Raw genomic sequence first — 25,140 nt, 5'->3', positions numbered from 1 at the left:
ATACCTGCCTCAAAGTTTTTTTCATTAATGTTAAAATGAATAGAAGACGAAGAGTGCACTGCATTAGTAAATGCTCAGTAGTAGTGAATGAACAAGCTACAAACTCTAGCCTACTCAAAGACTCATTTATCAAGTCTCCTATCTATTGCTCAATAGGAGATTTTACTTCCAACACCATCATTTTAAAGGGATGGAATACATTCAAGTCTACTTTTCAGCACATTTCTATGATAAATGAAAGAAGAAAAGTTAACAGTGGCCTTAAATGGATATGCCATTTTTTGTGAGTAAGTTTTATCTCTGTTTACACATTATAGACATGTTTGACTTTCTCTTCTAAAATAAATGTTCATACCTGCATATGTGGAGGAAAGGACAGTTCCATGCCTGGAACCATGGCTGATGACTGTATGCTAACAGGATTGACAGATGCTGTTGGAGGCATGTTAGGAACCAAAATAAGACTTCGAAATTCATTATGTCGTCTCTGTATATCTTTTAGTCTTTTTTGAAGCCTTGTATATTCTTCAAATGGAACATTTTGTCTTAAATAGAACAAAAGAAAGTGTTTTTTAATAGTTATACATTATTGAAAAATAGTATAATTCATAATTATAAACTGGAACAGAAGAATTTCTAAACTATGATTTATCTGTATATACTATATAAAAATCTACTTACCTAGAAATATAAACATGACATCTTAATTATATATATTTACTAGCACTAATTTTAAGATTATATTTGCCAATTAATCAAAGATTTAAAACATTCTTGAGACTTTTTTTTACCTTCATTTCCACAGCCTCCTCAATCCCCTGCTACTGATCAATAATGAGACTAAAAAGGAAATTCTTTAAACCACAAAAATACCTCATAGTATAGGAGGGATAAATTTATGAAATTGGCATCTTTTAGGTGAAATATGACCGAATATAAATAATTACATATAGTTCAACCTAATTTTTAAAATAACACATATACACACAAATATAAAAATATAATATATAGATATATATATAGATATATATATAGATATATATAGATATATATATAGATATATATATATATATGTGTGTGTATGTGTGTGTGTTTAGTGTTTATCCCTGAGTCCTCTTGGCACATTGCTCCTTAAAAACCCTTGGAATCTTGAACTGAAAACAGCATCTTTTTTATGATAATGAGATGACTGGTGGCTGGGGGATCCTAGAATGCTTCAGAATGAAAGCAGGAAATGAGAAAGATTAAGACTTAGTTCAAGAGTTGGAAATTGAAGCTCCAACTCACCTTTACCACAGGAAAGAGAAAGAAGCTGAAGGTTGAATTAATTATCAATGACCAATAATGTAAACAATCATGTCCACATAATGAAGCTACCATAAAATAACCCAAAATAGTACGAGTTTGGAGAACTTCTGGGTTGCTGAACATGGAGGTGCCTTAGAGGCTGGTGCACCTACACAGGGCATGAAAGCTTATGCCTCTCCCCAATACCTCTTCCTTCTGGTTGTTCATCTGTATCCTTTGTAATATCCTTTATAATAAATGGTAAGTATAAGTAAAGCATTTCTAAGGTCTGGGAACTGCTCTAGCAAATTAATCAAACCCAAGAATAGGGTCATGGGAATATCGATCTATAGCTTCTCCATCAGAAGCATAGGTCACAGCCTGGGATTTGTAATTGGCATCTGCAGTGGAAACAGTCAACCTGTCAACCAGTGGGGATTCAACGTGATAATGTTAGAATTGAATTATAGGCCATCCAACTGATATCCATTGGAGAATTAAATGACTAGTATAAGGGAAAAACCTCCATACACCTGGTGTCAGAGTGTTATGTTGACTACATGAGTGAGACAAGGCAAAACACTGCTTTTCCCTATCTTCTACAGTAATTATAAAGGTGAAGCAACCTAACTTAAAAAAAAAAAATGATAAGAGGGAAAAAAAATCTAACTTTTTATGTCTTCACAGATCATTATCATCTTTTTGGACATGACACTCCTTATAAATCACACCAGTTCAATCAAATAAAGCTTCAAAACCACTCCAAGTCCTGAATCAGCCAGTCAAGGTGGCACATGCCTATTACCCCAGCAACTCGGGAGGCTGAAGTAGGAAGATCACAAGTTCAAGGCCAGTCTCAGAAACTTAGTGAAGCCCTGCCTCAAATTTCAAAAAGGGTTGGGGATATAGATCAGAGGTAAAACAACCTTGGGTCCAATCACTAGTACCAAAAAATAATACTAGTACCAAAAAGAATAGATGATCTGAACCACAGCTGTCCAATCTTAAACTGATAATACTTCAATATTAATGGTTGTGAAGGAGGTAGGAAGGTGAATTTAGTGGCTTCCTACTTTGAAACAAAGTATTACAAAGTTGGCATGAATTCCACAATCTGGAAACCTTGAGTAATCACCAACTGTGGTGTTGTTCACCTTACGTTAAAAATTACAACAAAGAACACCAGCACATATCACAAAACATCACTGCATGATATTACAGGCAATTTCCATTACAAAAAATCTAATACTTGATTAAAGTACTGAAAGCTACCACTACTTAGCTGAATTCAGAATATTTTTTATTATCTTGAGTTAAATACAATACCAAATCAATATAATACCACTAATGCCAATCCAATAAAGTAAACCTTATCTGTTCAAAAAATGCTAAGGATGCTGATTATTAGCTATGCTTGGATGTGTCTACAAAATCAGAAGCAATAGCCCAGTAATATTTCTCCACCCTAGGAAACCAAAAACTGACCTTTGATTCAAAGCCATGGCCATGATTTTCAGACCTATACAATAGCCACAATTGTTTTGTTAGCTTAGCAGAATTCACACACTCCTAGATATTCATATACTCCTAGAATTCCTGAGAATTCACACCACTCCTAGATATCAAAGCCAGTTACTATACTAAAGCCAGTGACTAACCTTTTATGTCAATCTTAACCATAATTCAAACACCTGGCACTGAAACTTTCTGGTTTAAAGGAAAAGTCAGTCAGAAAGAAAAATAAAAGGTAATGCATTCATGGATATCAAATAGTTTTACATATCTTTTTAAATATATATTTTAAAAGAAAACACAGTATGCTCTCAAAAACAAAGTTCTATGACATCAAAATAACTACATGGTGTGTATATATATACACACACACATTACCTATTTAACACCTGATTTTCTGTTTCTAATTCTTCTTTCTTTGCCTCCAAGACTTCTACTTTCTCTTGCAATCTCCTCAATTTGTTTTCATGAAGAGATTTTCTCTAGAAAAGAGGAAAACAGATTAATAAGTATGTTATTACATAATTTACTATTTGAAGAAAATTACATAGTGAATATTTTACATACCAATTTTTTTCTTTAAAATTTAGAGATGAATGTTTTAGTGAACACTAGGAACAAAAATTAGTACGTATAGCTCTTACTGAAAATTGCAAAGATAGTAAACCACAATGCTACTGCATATCCTCAAAGTGACAAATCATAGAATTATTATGAATACCAAATCAGAAAATTGGTATCAATAACTAAATTGCTGCAAATAAAAAATCTAAGGAGAAAAAGGAGTCAAATTTTTCTAGTGAGGCTGCCCATCTTCTGCAAAAGAATGTTCATTGCTCTTTATTGTCCCAGAAGACTTCTTTAAAAGAACCAAAACAAAACTGAAAATTAAAAGCATGTTTGTAACTGATAAATTACTACCAAAATTAAAGGATTAGAAAAAGCCAAGATAGAATATGAATGCCATCTCAGTTTAAAAGTCTGCCATTCCAAATAATTATTTAAAAGAAAAAATTAACTTTACAATATACAAAGTGAAATTTCTAAAAGCAAACATTATAAAATTTCAATATATAATGGTAGCACATCATGTCCATTCACTTGTCTATTTCTAGAATCTATCCTGTTCCATTTGTCTACTTATCTACACTTATGCCAATACCACATTGTCTGAATTGCTGCAGTTAGTAGGTGTTAATTAATACTTGATTAAAGTACTGAAAGCAAGTCCTCTAGACTTATTGTCCTTTAAGATTACCTTAGTTATTCTCCTTCATATTCTAATGTAAACTTTAGAATCTACTTCCTAATTTCTACAGAGACTTGCTGGGATTTTGGCTAGGATTCATTTAATTTATAGATACAATATATAGATAAAATCATGAACATGGTATAGTTTTCTCCTTTAAGCCTTCATTAATTTTCTAAGCAATATCCGTATTTTTTAAATACATAAGTTGGATACATCCATCTTTCATTATATTTATTCTTAGGTATTTGGTTATAGGTATTTTTTTTCTTATTGTGAATAGCATTTAAATTTTTAAAAATTATTTAGTTATATTGAACACAACATCTTTATTTATATATTTAATTTCATGAATTATTTTATTTATTTTCCTTTAGAGGTCAAAGTTCTCATTCCTTTTTTAAATTGATTTTATTATTTTTTTAATACACGACAACAGTGGAATGAATTACAATTCTTATTACACGTATAGAGTACAGTTTTTCGTATCTCTGTACATAAAGTATGTTTAGGCCAATTTATGCTTTTATACATGTACTTTCTTTTTGAATTACAATTCTTAATATACATATATACCATAATTTTTCGTATCTCTGTTTGTATATAAAGTATGTTGACACCCAATTCAAGTCTTCATACATGTACTTTGTATAATGATGTCCATCACATTCCACCATCCTTGCTAATCCCCTGGCCCCTCCCTTTCTCTCCCACCCCTCTTCCCTATCTAGAATTACATCTAATCCTCCCATGTTCTCCCTCCCTACTCCACCTATGAGTCACCTTCCTTACATCAGAGAAAACATTTGGCATTTGTTTTTTGGGGATTGCCTAACTTCAGTTGGCATTATTTTATCCAACGCCATCCATTTACCTGCAAATGGCATGATTTTATTCTTAGTGCTGAGTAAAATTCCATTGTGTATATATGCCACATTTTTAATCCATTCATCTGCTAAAGGACATCTAGGTTGGCTCCACAGTTTAGCTATTGTGAATTGTGCTGCTGCAATAAACACTGATGTGGCTATGTCCCTGTAATATGCTGTTTTTAAGTCCTTTGGATATAGACCCAGGAGAGGAATAGCTGGGTCAAATGGTGGTTCCATTCCCAGATTTCCAAGGAATCTCCATACTGCTTTCCAAATTGCCTGCTCCAATTTGCAGTCCCACCAGCAATGTATGACTGTACCTTTTTCCCCACATCCTTGCCAACACTTGTTGTTTGTCTTCATAATAGCTGCCATTCTGACTGGAGTGACATGATATCTTAGAGTAGTTTTGATTTGCATGTCTCTGATTGCTAGAGATGATGAGCATTTTTTCATATATTTGTTGATTGATTGTATATCCTCTTCTGAGAAGTGTCTGTTCAGATCCTTGGCCCATTTGTTGATTGGGTTATTTGTTTTTTTCGGTGTTTAGCTTTTTGAGTTCTTTATATACCCTAAAGATTAGTGCTCTATGTGATGCGTGAGTGGTAAAAATTTGCTCTCAGGATGTAAAGCTCTCTGTTCACCTCACAGATTGTTTCTTTTGCTGAGAAAAAAACTTTTTAGTTTGAATCCATTGCATTTATTGATTCTTGATTTTAATTCTTGCGCTATAGGAGTCTTATTAAGGAAGTTGGGGCCTCATCCCACATGATGAAAAGTAGGGCCTATATTTTCTTCTATTAGATGCAGAGTCTGGCTTAATTCCTAGGTCCTTGATCCATTTTGAGTTAAGTTTTGTGCATGGTGAGAGATAGGGGTTTAATTTCATTTTGTTGCATATAGATTTCCAGTTTTCCCAGCACCATTTGTTGAATATGCTATCTTTTCTCAAGTGCATGTTTTTGGCACCTTTGTCTAATATAATTATAATTTTGTCAGTTAGTCTCTGTGTCCTCTATTCTGTACCTATGAGTCACCTTCCTTACATCAGAGAAAACATTTGGCATTTGCTTTTTTGGGATTGCCTAACTTCAGTTAGCATTGGTCTACTGGCCTGTTTTGGTGCCAATACCATGCTGTTTTTGTTACTATTGCTCTGTAGTATAATTTAAAGTCTGGTATAGCGATACCACCTATTTCACTCTTCCTGCTTAGAATTGCTTTAGCTATTCTGGGTTTCTGATTTTTCCAGATGAATTTCATGATTGCCTTTTCTATTTCTATGAGGAATGCCATTGGGATTTTGACCAGAATTGCATTAAACCTGTATAGTGCTTTTGGTAGTATGGCCATTTTGACAATATTAATTCTGCCTATCCATGAGCAAGGTATATCTTTCCATCTTCTAAGGTCTTATTTGATTTCTCTCTTTAGGGTTCTTTAGTTTTCACTGTATAGATCTTTTACCTCTTTTGTTGATTCCCAAGTATCTTTTTTTTTTTTTTGAGGATATTGTGAATGGGGTAGTTTTCCTCATTTCCTTCTCAGAGGATCTGTCACTGACATTAGAAATGACTTTGACTTATGGGTGTTCATTTTATATCCTGCTACTTTGCTGAATTCATTTACTAGTTCTAGAAGTTTTCTGGTGGAGTTTTTTTGGGTCTTCTAGGTATAGAATCATATTGTCAGCAAATAGTGCTAGTTTTAATTCTTCTTTTCCTATACTTATCCCTTTAATTTCTTTCATCAGTCTAATTGCTCTGGCCAGTGTTTCAAGAACTATGTTGAGTAGAAGTGGTGAAAGGGGGCATCCCTGTCTTGTTCCAGATTTTAGAGGGAATGCCTTCAATTTTTCTCCATATAGAATGATGTTGGCCTGAGGCTTTGTGTAGATACCCTTTTACAATGTTGAGATATGTTCCTGTTACCCCTAGTTTTTCTAGTGTTTTGAACATAAAGGGATGCTGTACTTTGTTGAATGCTTTTTTGCATCTATTGAGATGATCATATGATTCTTATCTTTAAGTCTACTGATGTGATGAATTACATTTATTGATTTCCATATGCTGAACCAACCTTGCATCACTGGGATGAATCATACTTGATCATGGTGCACAATCTTTTTGATATGTTTTTGTATTCGATTTGCCAGAATTTTATTGAGAATTTTTGCATGTATGTTCATTAGAGATATTGGTCTATAGTTTTCTTTCTTTGAAGTGTCTTTGTCTGGTTTTAGAACCAGGGTGATATTAACCTCATAGAATGAGTTTGGAAGTGTTCCTTCCCTCTTTTTCTATTTAATGAAATAATTTGAAGAGTATTAGTATTAGTTATGCTTTTAGTTTTAGTTCTGTAGAACTCAGCTGTGTATCCATCCAGACCTGGGCTTTTCTTGGTTGGTAGTCTTTTGATGGCTTCTTCTATTTCCTAACTTGATATTGGTCTGTTTAAGTTGTGTATATCTTCCTGACTCAATCTGGGCAGATCAAATGACTTAAGGAATTTATCAATGCCTTCACTGTCTTCTATTTTATTAAAGTATAAGATTTCAAAATAATTTCTAATTATCTTCTCTATTTCTGTAGTGTCTGTTGTGATATTGCCTTTTTTATTACCTATGCTTGGTGATTTGAGTTCTCTCTCTCTCCTTCTCTTCATTAGCATGGCTAAGGGTCTGTCAATTTTATTTACTTTTTCAAAGAACAAACTTTTAGTTTGGTCAATTTTTTCAATTGTTTTGATTTCATTGATTTCAGCTCTGATTTTAATTATTTCTTGCCTTCTATTGATTTTTTTTCCTTCTATTGCTTTTGCTGCTGATTTGTTTTTCTTTTTCTTCTGTTCTTTTAATTTGTTGACTTTTTCTTCTTTTAAGGAATGAACTCCATGCAATGAATTTTCCTTAGTACTGATTTCATAGTGTCCCAGAGATTTCGTTATGTTGTATCTGTGTTCTCATTTACCTCTAATAATTTTTTAATCTCCTCCTTGATGTCTTCTGTAACCCATTGTTCATTCAGTAGCATATTGTTCAGTCTCCATGTAATGCAGATATTTTACTCTTTATTTTGTCGTTGATTTCCAATTTCATCCCATTATGATCTGATAAAATGCACAGCAGTATCCCTACTCCTTTATATTTGCTAAGAGTTGCCCTGTGACATAGTTTATTGTCTATTTTTGAGAAGGATCCATGCGCTGCTGAGAAGAAAATGTGTCTGCTTGATGCCAGTTGATATATTCTATATATGTCAGTTAAGTCTAAGTTATTAATTGTGTTATTGAGCTCTATAGTTCCTTTATTCAACTTTTGTTTGGAAGATTTGTCCAGTGGTGAGAGAAGTGTGTTAAAGTCACTCAGGATTATTGTGTTGTGGTCAATCTGACTCTTGAACTTGAGAAGAATTTGTCTGATGAACATAGTTGCACCATTGTTTGGAGCATATATATTTATGATTGTGATGTCTTGTTGGTGTATGGTTCCCTTGAGCAGTATGTAATGTCCATCTTTATCCCTTTTGATTAATTTTGGCTTAAAGTCTATTTTATTTGATGAGAGTATGGAAATCCCTAATTACTTCTGCAGTGCATGTGAGTGGTATGATTTTTCCCAACCTCTCACTTTCAGTCTGTCTATATCTTTTCCTATCAAATGAGTCTCCTGTAGGCAGGATATTGTTGGATCTTTTTTAAAAATCAAATTTGCTAGCCTATGTCTTTTGATTGGTGAGTTTAAGCCATTAACATTTAGGGTTACTATTGAGATATGGTTTGTATTTCCAGCTATATTTGTTTATTTTTGTTATTTGACTTGGTTTACCTCTTTGATTAGCTTTTCTTTTAGTGTACTACCTCCCTCTGTTGGTTTTTCATTTCCTCTTCATAAAATATTTTGCCAAGGATGTTTTGTAGTGCTGGTTTTCTAGCTGTAAATTCTTTTAACTTTTGTTTATCGTGGAAAGGTTGTATTTCATCTTCAAAATCTGAAGCTTAGTTTTGCTGGATACAAGATTTTTGGCTGGAATCTGTTATCTTTCAGAGTTTGAAACATGTTGTTCCAGGATCTTCTAGCTTTCAAGGTCTGTGTTGAAAAAATCTAATGTTATCCCAATTGGTTTACCCCTATATGTGATCTGATTCCTTTCTCTTTTGGCTTTTAAAATTCTCTCCTTATTCTGTATGTTGGGCATTTACATTATTATGTGTCTTGGTATGGATCTGCTGTTATTTTGCACATTTGGCATCCTGTAGGCTTCTTGGATTTGGATTTCTGTTTCATTCTTCATATATGGAAAGTTTTCTGATATTATTTCATTGAACAGATTGCTCATTCCTTTGGTTTGGACCTCTATGCCTTCCTCTATCCCAATAGCTCTTAAATTTGGTCTTTTTATGCTGCCCCATATTTCTTGAATGTTCTGCTCATATTTTCTGCTCATTTTTGCTGTGCTGTCTATGTTGTTTTCAAGTGATATGCTTTGTCTTTGTTGTCTGATGTCCTATCTTCTAAGTTGTCTATTTTGCTGGTGATGCTCTCATTTGAGTTTTTAATTTGGTTTATTATTTCTTTCATTTCAAGGATTTCTATTTGGTTTTTTTGTATAACCTCTATCTCCCTGTAGAGGTGACCTTTTGCTTCTTGGATTTGTTTATGTAGTTCATCGTCAAAGTGATCTTTCACTGCCTGTATTTGTTCTCTAATGTCTTCTTTGAGATTCCAAAACATTTTAGTCATGCATATTCTGAAATCTTTCTCTGTCCTCTTTTCTACTATAGCTGTTAATTCTTCTAATGATGTGTTGTCTTGAATTGTTTGTGGTACTTTCTTCCCTTGTCTTTTCATGTTGCTTGGTTTGTTTCTTTCTAGCAACTGGTGTTATTGTTTTTACTCTATAGATTTTTATTGCTCTTGTATGGTTCCAAGATCCCTCCTTTGTGGAGAAGGACAATGTTTACAGATCCCAATTTCAACGATACATCACCTATGAACAAATTATTGTTATCAAGACATTTATAGTTAGTCTCAATGTCCAGAAATGTTGGATTTAATTATTATTTAAAATATAGTTTCATACTCTGTATGAAAAAGGTATTTGCCCAATACCTTTATTATATTTATCTGTACATAAAAGATGTACAGTTTCTGGTGGCAGACAGAGAACTGGGGGTTAGGCGTAGGATGCTATGGTAAGGGGGAAAGATGTGAGGGCATGGGGTTAATATAACTTAGGAAATTTGGAGGAGAACTCTAATGAAGAGGGTTAGTATCAGGGGAATAGACAGGAGGTAATTTAGGGTAGACAAGTATGTGGGAGGACAGTAGAGTACACAAAAACAAACACATATATGTATTTAGAAAATTATAAGAAGTAAAAATAATAAAATTGGGAGGTTGAAAGAGGAAAAAGGGGAGGAAGAAAAAAAAGAGAAAAAAGAGAGGAAAAAGGGGGGAGGCTTATGTAATTCCTCTATATTAGACTCAGTTCTCAAAGTTCTATTTCATGCAAAGTCCTTAGTTTCACATATGTTGGGCTTGTGAGGGCCACAGGACAGAAGGGTAGAGGAGAAAGAAAAAGGATAAAAAGGAAGGAAAAAAAAAAAAAAAAACCTCTTAGAATTCCATTTCTTTCTCCTCTCTTCCAGTAGGTGGAGTTGTCTATTCCAAGCTTGAGTCTCTGCTCTCAGGGTGGTGTAAGTAACCAGTGTGAGAAGACTCGAGCCCCCGGTATCATCCTCCTCTCCTGCTTGGAGCTTCCCTAATCTTCCCTAATCTTGGTCTCTCTGAGTTGCTCCAGGTTTTTAGACCCTTGCTTATCAGATCTCAACTGCAGGACCTCTTAGCTCGCACCAAGGTGGGCAGCGCCCTGGTCACACTGCATTCCTGTTCAACGGAGAGCAGTTTTTGTGCTGGACAGTCACTGTGCCAACTTATCGAAGCTGAGGGGCAGGGGAGTTGGAAACCAGGTACCTGTTCAATCATAGATCCCCGATGATAGCCCTGCCCACCAACAAATGGCAAGAAAGGTTTTCCAAGATGGAGTTGGTCTGTTTCCAGCATTGGGGTGTCTGGTGAGGTGGCGGGTAGCTGGGATGTCCTTGTGCTGTGGCTAGAACACAGTCAGGTGACCTACGTGGGAGTTCTGCAGATCTGCAGAGGTGCTGATTTGCCCAATACCTTTATTATACTTACCTATTTTTTATGCGGCACTGAGGATGAAACTCAGGGCCTCACACAGTAGGTGGGTGCTCTACTGCTGAGCCACAATCCCAGCCCCTAAATGTTAATTTTATTTTTTTGGTACTGAGGATTGAAACCAGATGCTTTACCACTGAGCTACATCTCCAGTACTTTTTTATTTTGAAACAGGATCTTGTTAACATTGCTGAGACTGGCTTCAAACTTGCAATGCTTCTGCCTCAGCCTACCAAGATGCTGGGATTACATGTGTGTGCTACTGTATCCCACCTAAATATTATTTTCTGTTAAGTATATAAAGATAACTGATGTTACTTGATCTTGTATCCAACAATTTTAAAAATTCCTATTTTAATACTTTATTGATAGATTTACCTTTTATGCATATACAATCATGTTATTTGTGAATAACAATTTTAGTTCCTCCTATATAATCATTATATCATTTTTCCCCCACCCTTGCTTCATTACACTAAGTAGGACCTCCAACAAAACAGTGAACAAAATGGTGATAACAGACCTAACTTGTCTTGTTCCTAAACTTGGGTGAATGGAGGAAAGCATTCAATATTTGGTCAATATTAATTAGCAGCAGGATTTTTATAGACACCATTTATCAGAGTGAGAATTCCTTTCTGTTCTTAATTTGATAAAATTTTTTATACATTAATTTTGTGAAATTACTTTTCCGTATATATATTAAGATGGTCACAATAGTTCTCTTTCTTTTTGTTAGTCTTGAATTACTCTGATCTTACATGTTAAGCCAGTTTTATCTCTGAGACAAACTCTAGAGGTTCATGATTTATCATAATTTAAATGTATAACAGGATTCAATTTTCTAATGTTTAAATTTTTACATCTATGTTTATAAGTTTTCTTATGATTGTATCAGGTCTCAACCTCATAAAATACATGGGGATGTTTTTCCTACTTTTCTATTTTCTGGGAGAATTCTTGTTAAGATTGGTATTATTTCTTCCTTAAATATTTGGAAGAATTTATCAATAAAGCCAAATGAGGTATTTTATTAGTAGAAGATTTTTAATTAAGGGTTCTACCTCTTTCACAGATATAAGACTCCTTGGATTTTCTAATCTTCTCATAGTAGCTTTATTACAATGTTCTTCACTGACTGTATTCATCTAAACTGCATAATTAATTAGTACAATTATTTTATAATATGCTTTTGATTTTAATATTTATAACATATGTAACAGTATCCCCCCTTTCATTAATGATCTTCAGTTTTATTTATCTATCTAATCTATCTCATGGGTTGTTTGATGAGAACCAGTTTTGTTAAGGCTTTATCAGTTTCATCGATTTTTTCAAAAACTAGCCCTTGAATTTTCACTTTCCCACATTTGGTGTCTCTTTCACTGATTTTCTGCTTGTACTTTGAAGATGCTAATAATGACTATGTTAAATCTAAATCTATCCATAGAACTAATAATTCCATTATTGTGTTTTTTTAGTTCTAAACTTGTCTTTGTTAAATGTTCTCCTGTTTTCTTTCTTTCTGTTTTGGTACTAGGGATCTAACTCAGGGGCACTTTACCACTAAGCCACATTCCAGCCTTTTTTTTTTTTTTTTTTTGAGAAAGGGTCTCACCAAGTTGCTGAGGCTGGCCTTGAACTTGTGATCTTCCTGTCTCGGCCTCCCAAGTCACTGGGATTATAGACATGAACCACTGTGCCCGCTGTTTCCCAGTTTTCTGATATAATTCTCAAGCTGTTATTTCTGAGCAAGTGCTACATGGTTAAAGTCTGTATCTAAACACTCCATTACCTGTATTCCCAGTAGGGGTCCATTTATATTGGTTATTCTTTTGGTTTTTGATGTTATTTCCTCACATGCCTGTTTTGTTATTGTTGTTTCTAATTAGCAGACCATTTCTTAGAGCAGTTTTAGGTTACAGAAAAAATAAACAAAGTAGAGAACTTCCATATATTTTCTTCCCCATCCAATTTCCACTATTAACATCTTGAATTGTACATTTGTTAAACTGATGAACCAATACTGATACACTATACTTTGTATTAGGGTTCATTCTTTCTGTTATACAGGTCTATGGATTTTGTACAATTTCATATTTCCATCACTATAGTATCACACAGCCTTAAAAATTCCAGGGCTCTGTCTATTCGTCCTCTCCTCCACCACTGATCCCCTGTAAGCACTGACTTTTCTGTTATCTCCATAGTTTTGTCATATCCAGAATGTCATAGTTGAAATTGCAGTATGTAGTTTTTTTAGACTAGTTTCTTTATTTAGCAATACATTTAAGTTTCTTCCATGTCTTTGTGTGGTTGATTCTTTTTTCTTTTTGGTACTAGGCATTGAACTCAACCACTGAGCCACATCCCCAGCCCTATTTTTAATTTTATTTAGGAAACAGGATCTCACTGAATCGCTTAGCACCTCACTTTTTGCTGAGGCTGGCTTTGAACTTGTGATCTTCCTGCATCAGTTTCCTGAGTTGTTGGGATTTACAGGCATGTGCCACCACACCTGGCTGATTCATTTCTTTTTACTGGTGAATAATGTCACCTTATTTGGATATACCACAGTTTTATCCATCCATTTGCTAAAGGATATATTGGTTATTTCCAAGTACCGACATAAAGCTGTTCTAAATATTTGTGTGCAGTTTTTTTTTGTGTGGACTTAGCTTTTCAATTCATTTGAGTAAATACCTTGGAATGGATTGCTAGATCATATGATAACTTTACAAACAACTATCAAAATGTCTTCTAATGTGGCAGTACCAGTTTGCATTCCCACCAGAATCAGAGTTCCTTATGTTCTATATCGTTACCAGTATTTGATATAGTCAATGTTTTGGATTTTGGCTGTTCTAGGTATGTCTGCTTATTTTTTGTAGAGCTGGAAATTATACATTTAAAAAATTGAGGAAATAATTTTTCAAACCTACAATGTTATTTTCCCTTAAAGTAGACTCATTTGTTTTGGGCAGGCAGGCTGTTAGCAGTATAAACTATTAATAAATAATCTAATTATAAGGAATGAGATTATCTGAAGCTCTGCTTTAGTAATTGCAAGGACCCAGTTATTTTCAGATCACCCTTAGTTCAATGACAAATTCTTTCAGGATTCTAACCCAAAACACAAGTGGATTTACCTGATCTTCTGCTTTGTGGCTGTTTCTGAACTCCAATTTTTGTTTCCCAAGCCCTATGAAGTTGTCAAAGCTTTGCTCAGCTTCTAGTTGTCTCTTCTGGAACTGACAATTTACCCTAAAGGAAAAGCAACTACAAATGCCATGCTCACTTCTCTAGGTCCCTTACTGCTAGGGATCTTGGCCTCCTAATCTTTCATGGACTTGTTAGCTCTGTGAGACCTTCATAGAGATATTTTTAAAAATACTCTCTCAAATTCTCCTTATTGTCATGGGGTTCATTTGAGCTGCTATAACAAAATGCCTTAGAACTTAGGTAGTTTATAAATAATAGAAATTGATTTTTCTAAGTTCCAAAGGTTGGGAAGTCTAAGATCAAGGTGATTCATCACAAGATGGTGCCTTCTCACTCAGTCCTCACATGGTAAAAGGGCAAGACAGTGTTACATACACTCATTAGGGCTCTGTCCTTGTCCTTGTTGATCTAACCACCCCTAAAGATCCATACCTCCTATTACCATCAACTTGAGGGTTAGAATTTCATCAGATGAATAGGGATGGTGGGGTGGGGTTCACAAATATTCAAACCACAGCACATGGAGAAAGCTGATCTACATATTTCCTAGTCTGTCATTTCCAAAAGCATATGCTTTTCTTAGGTATTTTAAAATTTGTTTTAACTAGCTATACATGACAGTAGAATGCATTTATGTACTTTGAAATGTCATTCATAGTGAGATATAATTTCTCACTTTTCTGAGTGTACATGTATAATCATATTGATCAGGCAGTCACATATATATGTAAAGTAAAAATGCCTGTTTCATTCTGCTATCTTTCCTATCCCCACATCCCCTTCTCTCCCCTCTCTTCACTTCCCTCTACCTAAAGTAATGCTATTCTTCCCTAGTTCCCCCTGCCTAATTGTGAATTAGCATCTACATGTTAGAGAAAACATTCAGCCTTTGGTTTTTTGAGATTGGCTTATTTCACTTAGCATGATATTCTCTAACTCCATTCATTTACTGGCATAAATAATTTCATTCTTCTTTAAAGCTGAGTAATATTCCATTGAATATATACAGCACATTTTCTTTATCCATTCATCTATTGAAGAACACCTAGGTTGGTTGGTTCCATAGTCTAGCTATTGTGAATTGAGCTGCTATAAACATTGACAGAGCTTCATTACTATAGTATGCTGATTTTAAGTCCTTGGGGTATAAACTGAGAGTGAGATAGCTGAGTCAAATGGTGGTTCCATTCCCAATTTTCTGAGGTATCTCCATACTGCTTTCCATAGTGGTTGCACCAATTTGCAGTCCCACCAGCAATGTGTTAGTGTACCTTTTTCACCACATCCTCACCAACATTTATTGTTGCCTGTCTTCTTGATGATTGCCATTCTGACACGAGTAAGATGAAATTTTAGCATAGTTTTGATTTGCATTTCTCTAATTGCTAGAGATGCTCAATATTTTTTCATATATTTGTTGATCAATTGTATTTCTTCTTCTGTGAAGTATCTGTTCAATTCTTTAGGCCATTTATTGATTAATTGGTTACTATTATTTTTTTTTTGGTGTAAAGTTTTTGGAGTTCTTTTTATATCCTAGAGATTAATGCTTTATTGGAGGTGGATGTGGTAAAAATGTTCTCCCAATTTGTAGGCTGTATCCTCACATTATTGATTGTTTCTTTTGCTGAGAAAAAGCTTTTTAATTTGAATCCATCCCATTTACTAATTCTTGATTTTACTTCTTGAGCTTTAGTAGTCTTGTTAAAATAGTCAGATCCTAGGTCAACATGGTGAAGATTTGGGCCTATTTTTCTTCTATTAGGCACAGGGTCTCTGTTCTAGTGCCTAAGTCTTTGATCCACTTTGAGTTGATTTTTGTGCAAGGTGAGAGATAGAGGTTTAATTTCATTTTAATACATATGGATTTCCAGTTTTTCCAGCATCATTTTAGGCTATCTTTTCTCTAGTGAATATTTTTGGCACCTTTGTCTAGTATGACATAACCATATTTATATGGGTTTGTCTCTGTGTCCTCTATTCTGTACCATTGGTCTATATGTCTATTTTTGTGCCAATACCATGCCATTTTTGTTACTATAAATAGCAGGGGTTTTTTAAAAGTTTTTTTAAAGATGTTGATGGACCTTTATTTTATTCATTTATTTATATGTGGTGCTGAGAACTGAACCCAGTGCCTCACACATGCTAGACAAGCACTCTACCACCAAGCCACAACCCCAGCCTAATAGCAGATATTTTAAAGGTAGAAATGCTTATAATCTCATTACTGCATGATCACATAAATACACAATCTTAAATCTAATTGTATTTCTTCAGTTGATTATTTACACTGTAGTTGAATAAATAATTTTACTTGCCATCAAATCTTAATCAAGTATATATACATTGAAAATACACATCAAACAGGTACATTTAATCAGGCCCTATAGTAACTATAGGTAATATACAAAGATAGAGATTTCTGTAAGAAATTCTAGTCTTTAAGTACAAAACCATGACAGAAGCCATTCTAGAGAAGCTAAGACCAGGACTGGGCTTTATTATTCTATAAAAATATACGGATGTGAATTTACTCAAATGCTGAGGAATGGTGACTAAAAAGCATTGGTGTAAGATTAATATGGCATCATATTATCAGCTTATAGTACAGACTCTGAAATTTGCCTCCTGAGACAAATCTGGAGATGAACTTCCAAAAGCCAGGTTCCTAGACTACTGTTAGTAATCTTTTCATTCACCATTATAAAAGCAAACTATTTACTAATCACTATCTGCCAGGAATTAAGCTCAAATACAATAAAAACAAAAACTCAACATATATTGACTGAAAGAGCCAATGACTACCTTAAAACTTTACCATTATAATAATTTTGTTTTTGTAGACATCCTTATTACCTTGATCTGAATCTAATTCTTCCTCAAACTTGCATGAAAAACTTTGACCTGGGCAAAATGCAGTTCATCCTACATGCCTGCACCCATGAAGCTAAACTTAAGTAGCATACACAGAACTGTGCTGACTAGTCTCACCTTCAATGAACAATCACTAATTTCAAATGTATCCCAGTGCCCCATGGCAATCCTATTAAATTTCCTTAATCTGATCAGTGTCTGATCTCTTTTAACACTGGATATCACTTTTGCTCCAAAAGAAGTTAATCAATGTCTAGGCTTCATTACGCAAGGAAGCGTAAGTAGAATTTCTGAGACTGTCACAAGTCATTAAAAAAAATATTGAAATCCTAACACCCACATGCTTTTCAGTACTTACATGGACAAAAGGCAATAAAAGTGGCATAAAGGATACAAAACATTGGGATTCTTGTAAAATAAAAAATGTTTTTCTAATCTCAATGTTTTACTACTTTTAGCATTATGGAAGGAGAAAATATCAGTAGCTGGGACACTGAAGTAGTGACTACTTTTATCCCTCCAACTGTCGATCACATTTGACATTTACCCCAATAACAAAATGATTGCTAGGAACAGTGTCCTGGACTTCCAAATCGGAATATAATGATCTAGTTATTTCCTCTTATTCAAATCTGAACAATTAACTTTTCCAAAAAACACAGCTATTATGATACTAGTACACCTAGGATTATCTTTCTCTCATCTCAGTTATTCTCCTCCTCATAACCCACATTTATAAAAAGAGAACTTATTAATTGGAAACATATCAAACACACACATGTACATCCACTACCCTGTCCCTCCTCACAGCCAGACTCTGTTAAAAACAACTGCTAAATCACTGCCAATGAGTCACTGTTACTGATGGAAACTGCTACATTCCTTGGGTTTACCGAAGTAGAAAAACGTTATAAACCACTGACTTATATGAAAATATCTGGCTACATGATTTTCAGGATACCCTAGACTATTTCCAAAAAAGAAAGCCTTTTAGTTTCTAGAGAAAAGTATGCCTGCAGAGGTAAAATTTTTAAAAGGATCAAAGTGGAAATAGTGTAGCTGTTTCAGAAACTATGAAGAGTCCTAGGCCCTACAACTAGGGCATGAAGATACTTGCCCCTAATTTTTGAGTTGGAAACAAAAAAGGCTTTTAACCACAGAAGCAGTATTATAGATATTAGTTAGGCATAGGTGAAACAAGCCTAATCACATTATAACTTTAAAGGAGAATGAGTTGAATTAAGACTTGTATTGGCCTGGAAGGTTTTATTGATTTAAAAAAATATCATCTCTTTGGGAAAATACCTGTCAGCTCAAACAAAATTCACAAGTAAACCTGCTGGATGGTTTAGATTTTCCCATTTTACCTCTGCAAGGTTGACAGTGAAATGTAATATTTAAATATCAAATTAAACATGTCACTAAAATCTCAGCTTTAATTTTACATTTTATTCTAAAATAGTTGTTTTACTCTATAGAAATCATTTTAATAAGAACCACCTGCCTTTTTCTGAGCAATGGCAGCACGCTGTAGTTTCTCTTTAGCTTGATTATACTTTTCTTCTCTGTCTGTGATACGTGCATGAAGCTTATGCTTTTCTTCCAACCACAGTATTTGTTTTTCTTCCAATGTCCTGTCAGAAAAATAAATGTATGCAAAAACATGAAAGTTAATATAAATGCTTAAGGTCAAATAAGTATTACCTGCCTGATGATATCCCTACTTTTCTAACTACAGGCACTACTATTTATTTGGTCACACATTTGCTAACATTAACATCACAGAGCATTTCTTACAAATCAGTCACTGTACTTCTAATTAAGTACTTGTCATGTCTTTTGTTATATATGAGGAACTAGGTTTACAGTAGGTGATTAACTGATGTAAGAACTCATATCTAATCAATGGCAGGACAAATGCCTGATAACCAGGTCTAAACTACAAAGACCACCAAGTAATAAAAATTGGACCTAATGAAGCTTGTAAAAACCAGCCTAGAGCTGGTCACAGTGGCACACACCTGTAATCTCAGCAGGTTGGGAAGCTGAGACAGGAGGATCCTGGGTTCAAAGCCAGCCTCAGCAATAGCGAGGCACTAAGCAACTCAATGAGACCCTGTCTCTAATAAAATACAAAATCGGCTGGGGATGTGGCTCAGTAGTTGAGTGTCCTGGAGTTCAATCCCCAGTACCAAAAAAAATCAGCCTGGAATCAAGTCTTGGTGTGGTATGTTTTCTGGATATGGTAAAATTCAAACCAATGACAGTTTAAGGTAACATAATTAAAATTTGTACTCCTAAAGCTATTCTTTATCCTTTATATGATTTTTAATATCCTTTTATAAGTAATACAAATAAGAAATAATAAACCATGATAAGTAAGATTACTTGTCTAAGGTCATACAGATTTTAAGTATGCTAGTTGGGACTAAAATTATACTCTATTCATCTGTAGTCCAGTTATTTTCTTCTACAACTATCCTATCTATGAATAACACCCAGAAAACAACAACAAATTACTTAAATTTGCTAGTTATGCTTGTCATTAGGGTTCTTAAGCTCATTACAAACACTTGAGAATTTCAAGACACCAATTTCTATTTTTTTTTGGAAAATAAAAGAAAAATAAGACCCTCAGGAATGTTATAACACATATGGACATGCACCTTTCTTACTTCCTTTTCCTGAAATTCAACCTGATATATGAAACCTTGGATGAGCCTTAAAATATGAAAGAACAGAAAAACTGAAGGAAAATAGAAGCTTTACTTGGTAAGACTGACTTTAGAAGAACAAATTTGAAAAAAAAATGTTTTATAGATAGAAATAAACATCTATAATAACATGTTTTTGTTATAAAGACAAAGCAAGTACTATAATATTTTATCCTACCGACCTACCTACTTACTCATTACTTTCATGGGGATCAAACCTAGGGACTTGTGATGCTGGGTATGTGCTCTACCACTGAGTCACATTCCCCAGGTCTATTCTACCACATATTAAAATGTTCCAGAGAACATAAAGTCTTGAATTCAACCAAAATAAATTTCCCCTGTCTACTACATTACTATTAACAAATTTCAAGGTCAAAAAATATAAACAAATAAATTAGCTTTTCAGAGGGAAAATCCAAAACTAGTTCTAATACTAAGAAGTTTTGAGAACACACAAAAATAGCAACCCCACAATCAACTCATCTGTTCTTTGGTTATTTGAGAAAACTGTTTTGGTTTGCTCAAAAAATAAGAGGATCATTTCTTTCAAGAGTTTTCAGAATACTGTGCTCAGGAGGGATTTTAAAATTTTCTTCTAAATAATTAAAAAATCTACAAAGCTCAATTTACAGAGTATGTTACCTAAGACAAATGTATACTACCAAAAGGTACTTATAACTAAATATAAACACATTCAACATTGGAATTAATTATCACTGAAATAACTATGCATTATATGCCAAAAAGAAAAAAATAGTTTGTACAAAAAAAAAAAAAAAGAGCAAACTCTACTTTTCAGCTTCTACTTGCACTTTTTCAGCTTGGCTTCTTAAATTTCGGCATTCTTGTTTTAATCTCTCCACCATTTCCTTCAGCATTTGGTTTGAATTCAGCAAGTCATTCTCTGACTGTGCCAGTGAGGTCACCTGGATCTGCAAGCTACTGATTTGCTTAAAAGAAAACAAAAAAGTGAAACATATGGCCACTAAGCAAATGCAGTACGGTCTGAAAAGTGGAGGATACTAAGCATTTCACCATCACAAATGTCCCACCCAGCTGGTATGCCGTCAAAGATGCCCCTTAAATGAAATAATAAATAGCAGCAGTTAGGATAATTTCTTACTATAATTAGAGGACTAGCACTAACCATATATTCCCTAGTCACTGAGTTCCTCATTTTGTTCCCACAATAAACAAAGCACAAGTGGGAAGAAGGGTTAGCAAGAAGAACAAGGAAAAAAGAGAATGTAAAGTCTCCTTTGACTCTAGTTTTCCCTAGCTTTCTGGGAAAAGAACTAACTTTAAAAACAAGTCAACTGGGCTGGGATTGTGGCTCATCAGTAGAGCGCTCGCCTCGCAGGGGCTGGACCTGGGTTCAATCCTCAGCACCACATAAAAATAAAGGCATTAAAGGCATTGTGTTGTGTCCATCTATACCTAAAAAATAAAAATTTAAAAAAAAAAAAAAACAAGTCAACTGGGAAAGTAGTTGTTCCCCCTTCCCACATACTACCCTTATAGGAGGCTTGCTCTCTGAGCAGTCAAGAATTGTTGAGTAAACATAGGAAGGGTTGTTCTCACCTTATTTTAAAATGATTTCCAATTATTCTACATGCCCAGTGTAAAGCAGAAGGAAGATCTGAGAAATCTAATGAATGGTTAGGGATTCCTTGGCCTCTAGAGCCACATTTCAAATCATATAATGTCACCCAAGGCCTTTATTCCATCCTAATTTACCTTCACCTGGGAATATTTTTTCCTCAAGAAAAGTGGATAATGACATAATGAACAGGCTAGAAAAACTCAAATTGCTTCTAAGTTATATTTAATAGTTTTCACTTGGGATAGTTATATCTATCCACATGCCATTTTGCCAATAAAATAAAGAAATTCTCATCTTTCTTTTTTTTCCCCCCATTTACCTCTTTTAGCCATTCTCTGAGATACTTTAGAGAAAATAATCAAGAGACAGGGATCAAAAGAACCCATCCTGAGATTCAAGAGTTAAAAGAAATAAGATTATTTTTATGCAACAAATTAAATGGGTAACAATCCTATTACTTTCCAATGGCAGCAAAGTCAAGTAAGATAGGATTATGTATGTCCATAGAGCAATTTGTTAGCAGAATAAAGTAAAATGGTATGTCTCAGATTATATTCTGGAATGAATACCTTCATGTGGAACTTTTTACTTTTTTAACAGGAGTGGCAAACATTAAATCTATGTCATAGTTACATGAATAAGCAAACTTCAAAGAACTTAATACCTCCATATATTGTAGGATGACAGAAACCCCAATGCCAAGGATACTATATAACTTCTCTCTTGGAGAATCAAACGTTATGCCCTCCTAGTTAAGGCTCAGAAGCTGTAACTGCACATGCAAAGCAGTACCAGATAATAGGCAAGATAAATCTTAAAAGTAGAATACTCACTATTTCATAATCAGTAGGAAAAAAATTTTTTTAACAAAAAATAAAATGGAATTTGGAAGAGAATACTCTCCCATATTTTGCCCATCCATATGTAATCTTTTTCCTGAACCCAAATAAATTTAATTAAAATACACATTTCTTTCCATATAAATACGACTTATATTTCATAGGGAAATAGCAAGAAGTACTTAATGGATTAAATACAAAGTTACAAACCAATTATTCAATTAACTTAAAAATGAATAATCTTTCTAAGCAATTTTTAAAATTCCAGATATCAAAATAATGTCTTCTTGATTTTTAAAAGAATTGTTATGAGCTACAGCACGAAAATATATAAAAAAAAAAACAGCAGTCAGAAAATAAGCTTACTCAATTACAACAGAGAAGCTGAAACACTTTATCTTTATACATCAACATCAATGTTATGGACTGTGCTAATTAGATTATCATAAATGTGATATGCAAAATTCCAATAATTATGCAAAACAACAACTTAAAGAAGCACCTAAAAAAAAAAAAAGCAAGCAAGGCATGGAGTAGGGGTGGGGCACACTCCTGTAATCCCAGAGACTTGCAGGAGAACTACAAATTTGAGGGAAGTCTTAGCAACTTAGTGAGATCCTCAACAAATTAGTGATGCCTTGTCTCAAAGTAAAAAATAAAAAGAATTAGGGATGTAACTCAGTGGTAAGAGCACCCTTGGATTTAATTTCTAGTACCATAACAAAATAAATCAATAAATAAAAGCAAAATAAAAATCATACCTGTTTCAGATCAGAATTTTCACTTTTTTCTTTCTCTGCAGTTTCAATATTCACAATTTGTTGTTGAAGTTTTAACCTAAAAACCACAACCCATCAAAAGATATTACACATCCACACACAGTTTATTATTTCACTGAATTAGACAATAAATTATATCAAATGCCTGTTTGATACCAGGTATTATGTTATGCAAAGTGGTAGATCTAAAGCCAGGGAGGTAGCACACACCTATAATCCCAGCAGTTAAGAGGCTGAGGCAAGAGGCTCTTGAGTTCAAAGCCAGCCTCAGCAATTTATTGAGGCCCTGAGCAATTCAGCGAGACCCTGTCCCTAATTAAAATATATATATTTTAAAAAGGATGGGAATGTAGCTCAGTGGTTAAGCACCCCTGGATTCAATCCCTGATACCAAAAAATAAAAAATAAAAAACAAAAGTAATAGATTCAATCATAGATTCCAGGCAGCTAGGAAGTGTTTACACATTACTAAAATTTAAACACAGACTACTTTTTTTGCAGTGGAAAACTATAAGTATAGCAAGGATGAGATATCAAGTTTGTCCAAAGGTACCAGGGAATACTACAGGGAGACAAAATCTGATTAGTAAGATTTTAATAAACATAGAGAACAGCCTGAACAACTGGCCTTCAGTGGAAAAGTGTAGAATGTGTTGTCAAGTCATCAGAAAAAAGTAGTTCAGTTTAGGAAAAGCTACCTCAGATCCATACAACTTAAAAGTTCTATAATTTATCAATGCTATCAGAAACACTGGTACTTTATTCCAGGGCTAACAGATTTAAAAGAAAATTATCTAATGAAGATCACCATACTGAATTCTATAAAATATCTAATGAGTTTTTTATCCAAAACAAATGGACATTTGAAGAGGACCAATACTGCATTCTCTTCTAAACAAGTGATACATACTCAATCATAACCTTCTGGTGACCAAATGACCAATGTTGTAGAGAAAACTTTATGCTAATTAGGTTTGGTAGGCTGGGCCCCTCAACCTTCTCCTTTTAAAAATTCCTTTCAAATATAATTCATTTGGCCGTAGTCATTTATAACTTGACTTTAGCAGCACATCTGATCTGCCCAATCAGAATTGGGACCATAATACTCTTTAGAGTCTACTGGTAGCTGGGCACAATGGCACACACCTATAATCCTAGTGGCTCTGGAGGGTGAGGACCTAAGAAACTTAATGAGACCCTGTCTCAAAATTTAAATATAAATAAATTAATTAATTAATAAATAAGAAGGGCTTGGGATGTGGTTCAGTGGTTAAGCACCCCTGGATTTAATTCCTGATACAAAAAAGAAAAAAGAAAAAAGCCTAGGGCTATGCATTGAATACAGTATGATTTCAATATCTGCTGAAAGTCTAAATGAATCAACTCAAATCCTGAATTAGTAAGACAGATAGAACATGAAAGAATCTTGAAAATATGACCAACTACTTTTGATATATTTATATGTAAATGCCCAAAACAAGAAGTCTAAAGAGATGGTTAGTCCTGCTCTTCCTCTTGTTCTTTTTTTTTTAAGAGAGAGAGAGAGAGAGAGAGAGAGAGAGAGAGAATTTTTTTTAATATTTATTTTTTAATTTTCGGCGGACACAACATCTTTGTTTGTATGTGGTGCTGAGGATCGAACCTGGGCCGCACGCATGCCAGGCGAGCACGCTACCGCTTGAGCCACATCCCCAGCCCCTCTTGTTCCTTTGTCAGTACCAATAACCTTCTTATTTCATAATTCTAGCTATGCTATTGTTCTCAAACTTTGGGGGCATTTCCTCCATTAAATATTCCTGAATGTTATTAACAAAGTGTTTTAAGGTTACTGAGTTTATAAGAGTTATTTTCTACAAAATCATGATGAAAACAGAAGACAGAAGACTGTTAAGTCCAGGTCAAGAATTTGGATATATCTGATCAATCAACAAGAAATAAAACTCAGGTAAGGGAACAGTTAGGGCTGTTTAAAAGAGATGCA

General features: G+C 34.2%; 1 protein-coding gene across 4 annotated transcripts in view; it reads right to left on the bottom strand.

The window, feature by feature from the left end:
* Cep83 (centrosomal protein 83) overlaps positions 1–25,140 on the bottom strand; it is a 117,100-nt gene that overhangs the window by 1,266 nt on the left and 90,694 nt on the right. For all 4 annotated transcript variants that reach the window (XM_026397031.2, XM_026397048.2, XM_077798381.1 and 1 more), the window contains 5 exons: positions 23,142–23,217; positions 20,731–20,888; positions 18,726–18,855; positions 3,178–3,281; positions 356–545 (listed from right to left, as the gene is read on the bottom strand). In XM_026397031.2, the coding sequence (XP_026252816.2) occupies positions 356–545; positions 3,178–3,281; positions 18,726–18,855; positions 20,731–20,888; positions 23,142–23,217 (658 nt within the window). The remainder of the gene's footprint in view (positions 1–355; positions 546–3,177; positions 3,282–18,725; positions 18,856–20,730; positions 20,889–23,141; positions 23,218–25,140) is intronic.

This window comes from Urocitellus parryii, chromosome 5, assembly GCF_045843805.1.
Source record: "Urocitellus parryii isolate mUroPar1 chromosome 5, mUroPar1.hap1, whole genome shotgun sequence".
NCBI classification, from domain to species: Eukaryota; Metazoa; Chordata; class Mammalia; order Rodentia; family Sciuridae; genus Urocitellus; species Urocitellus parryii.
Note: the sequence above shows the minus strand (reverse complement) of the source record. Positions and strands in the feature narration are given on the sequence as shown.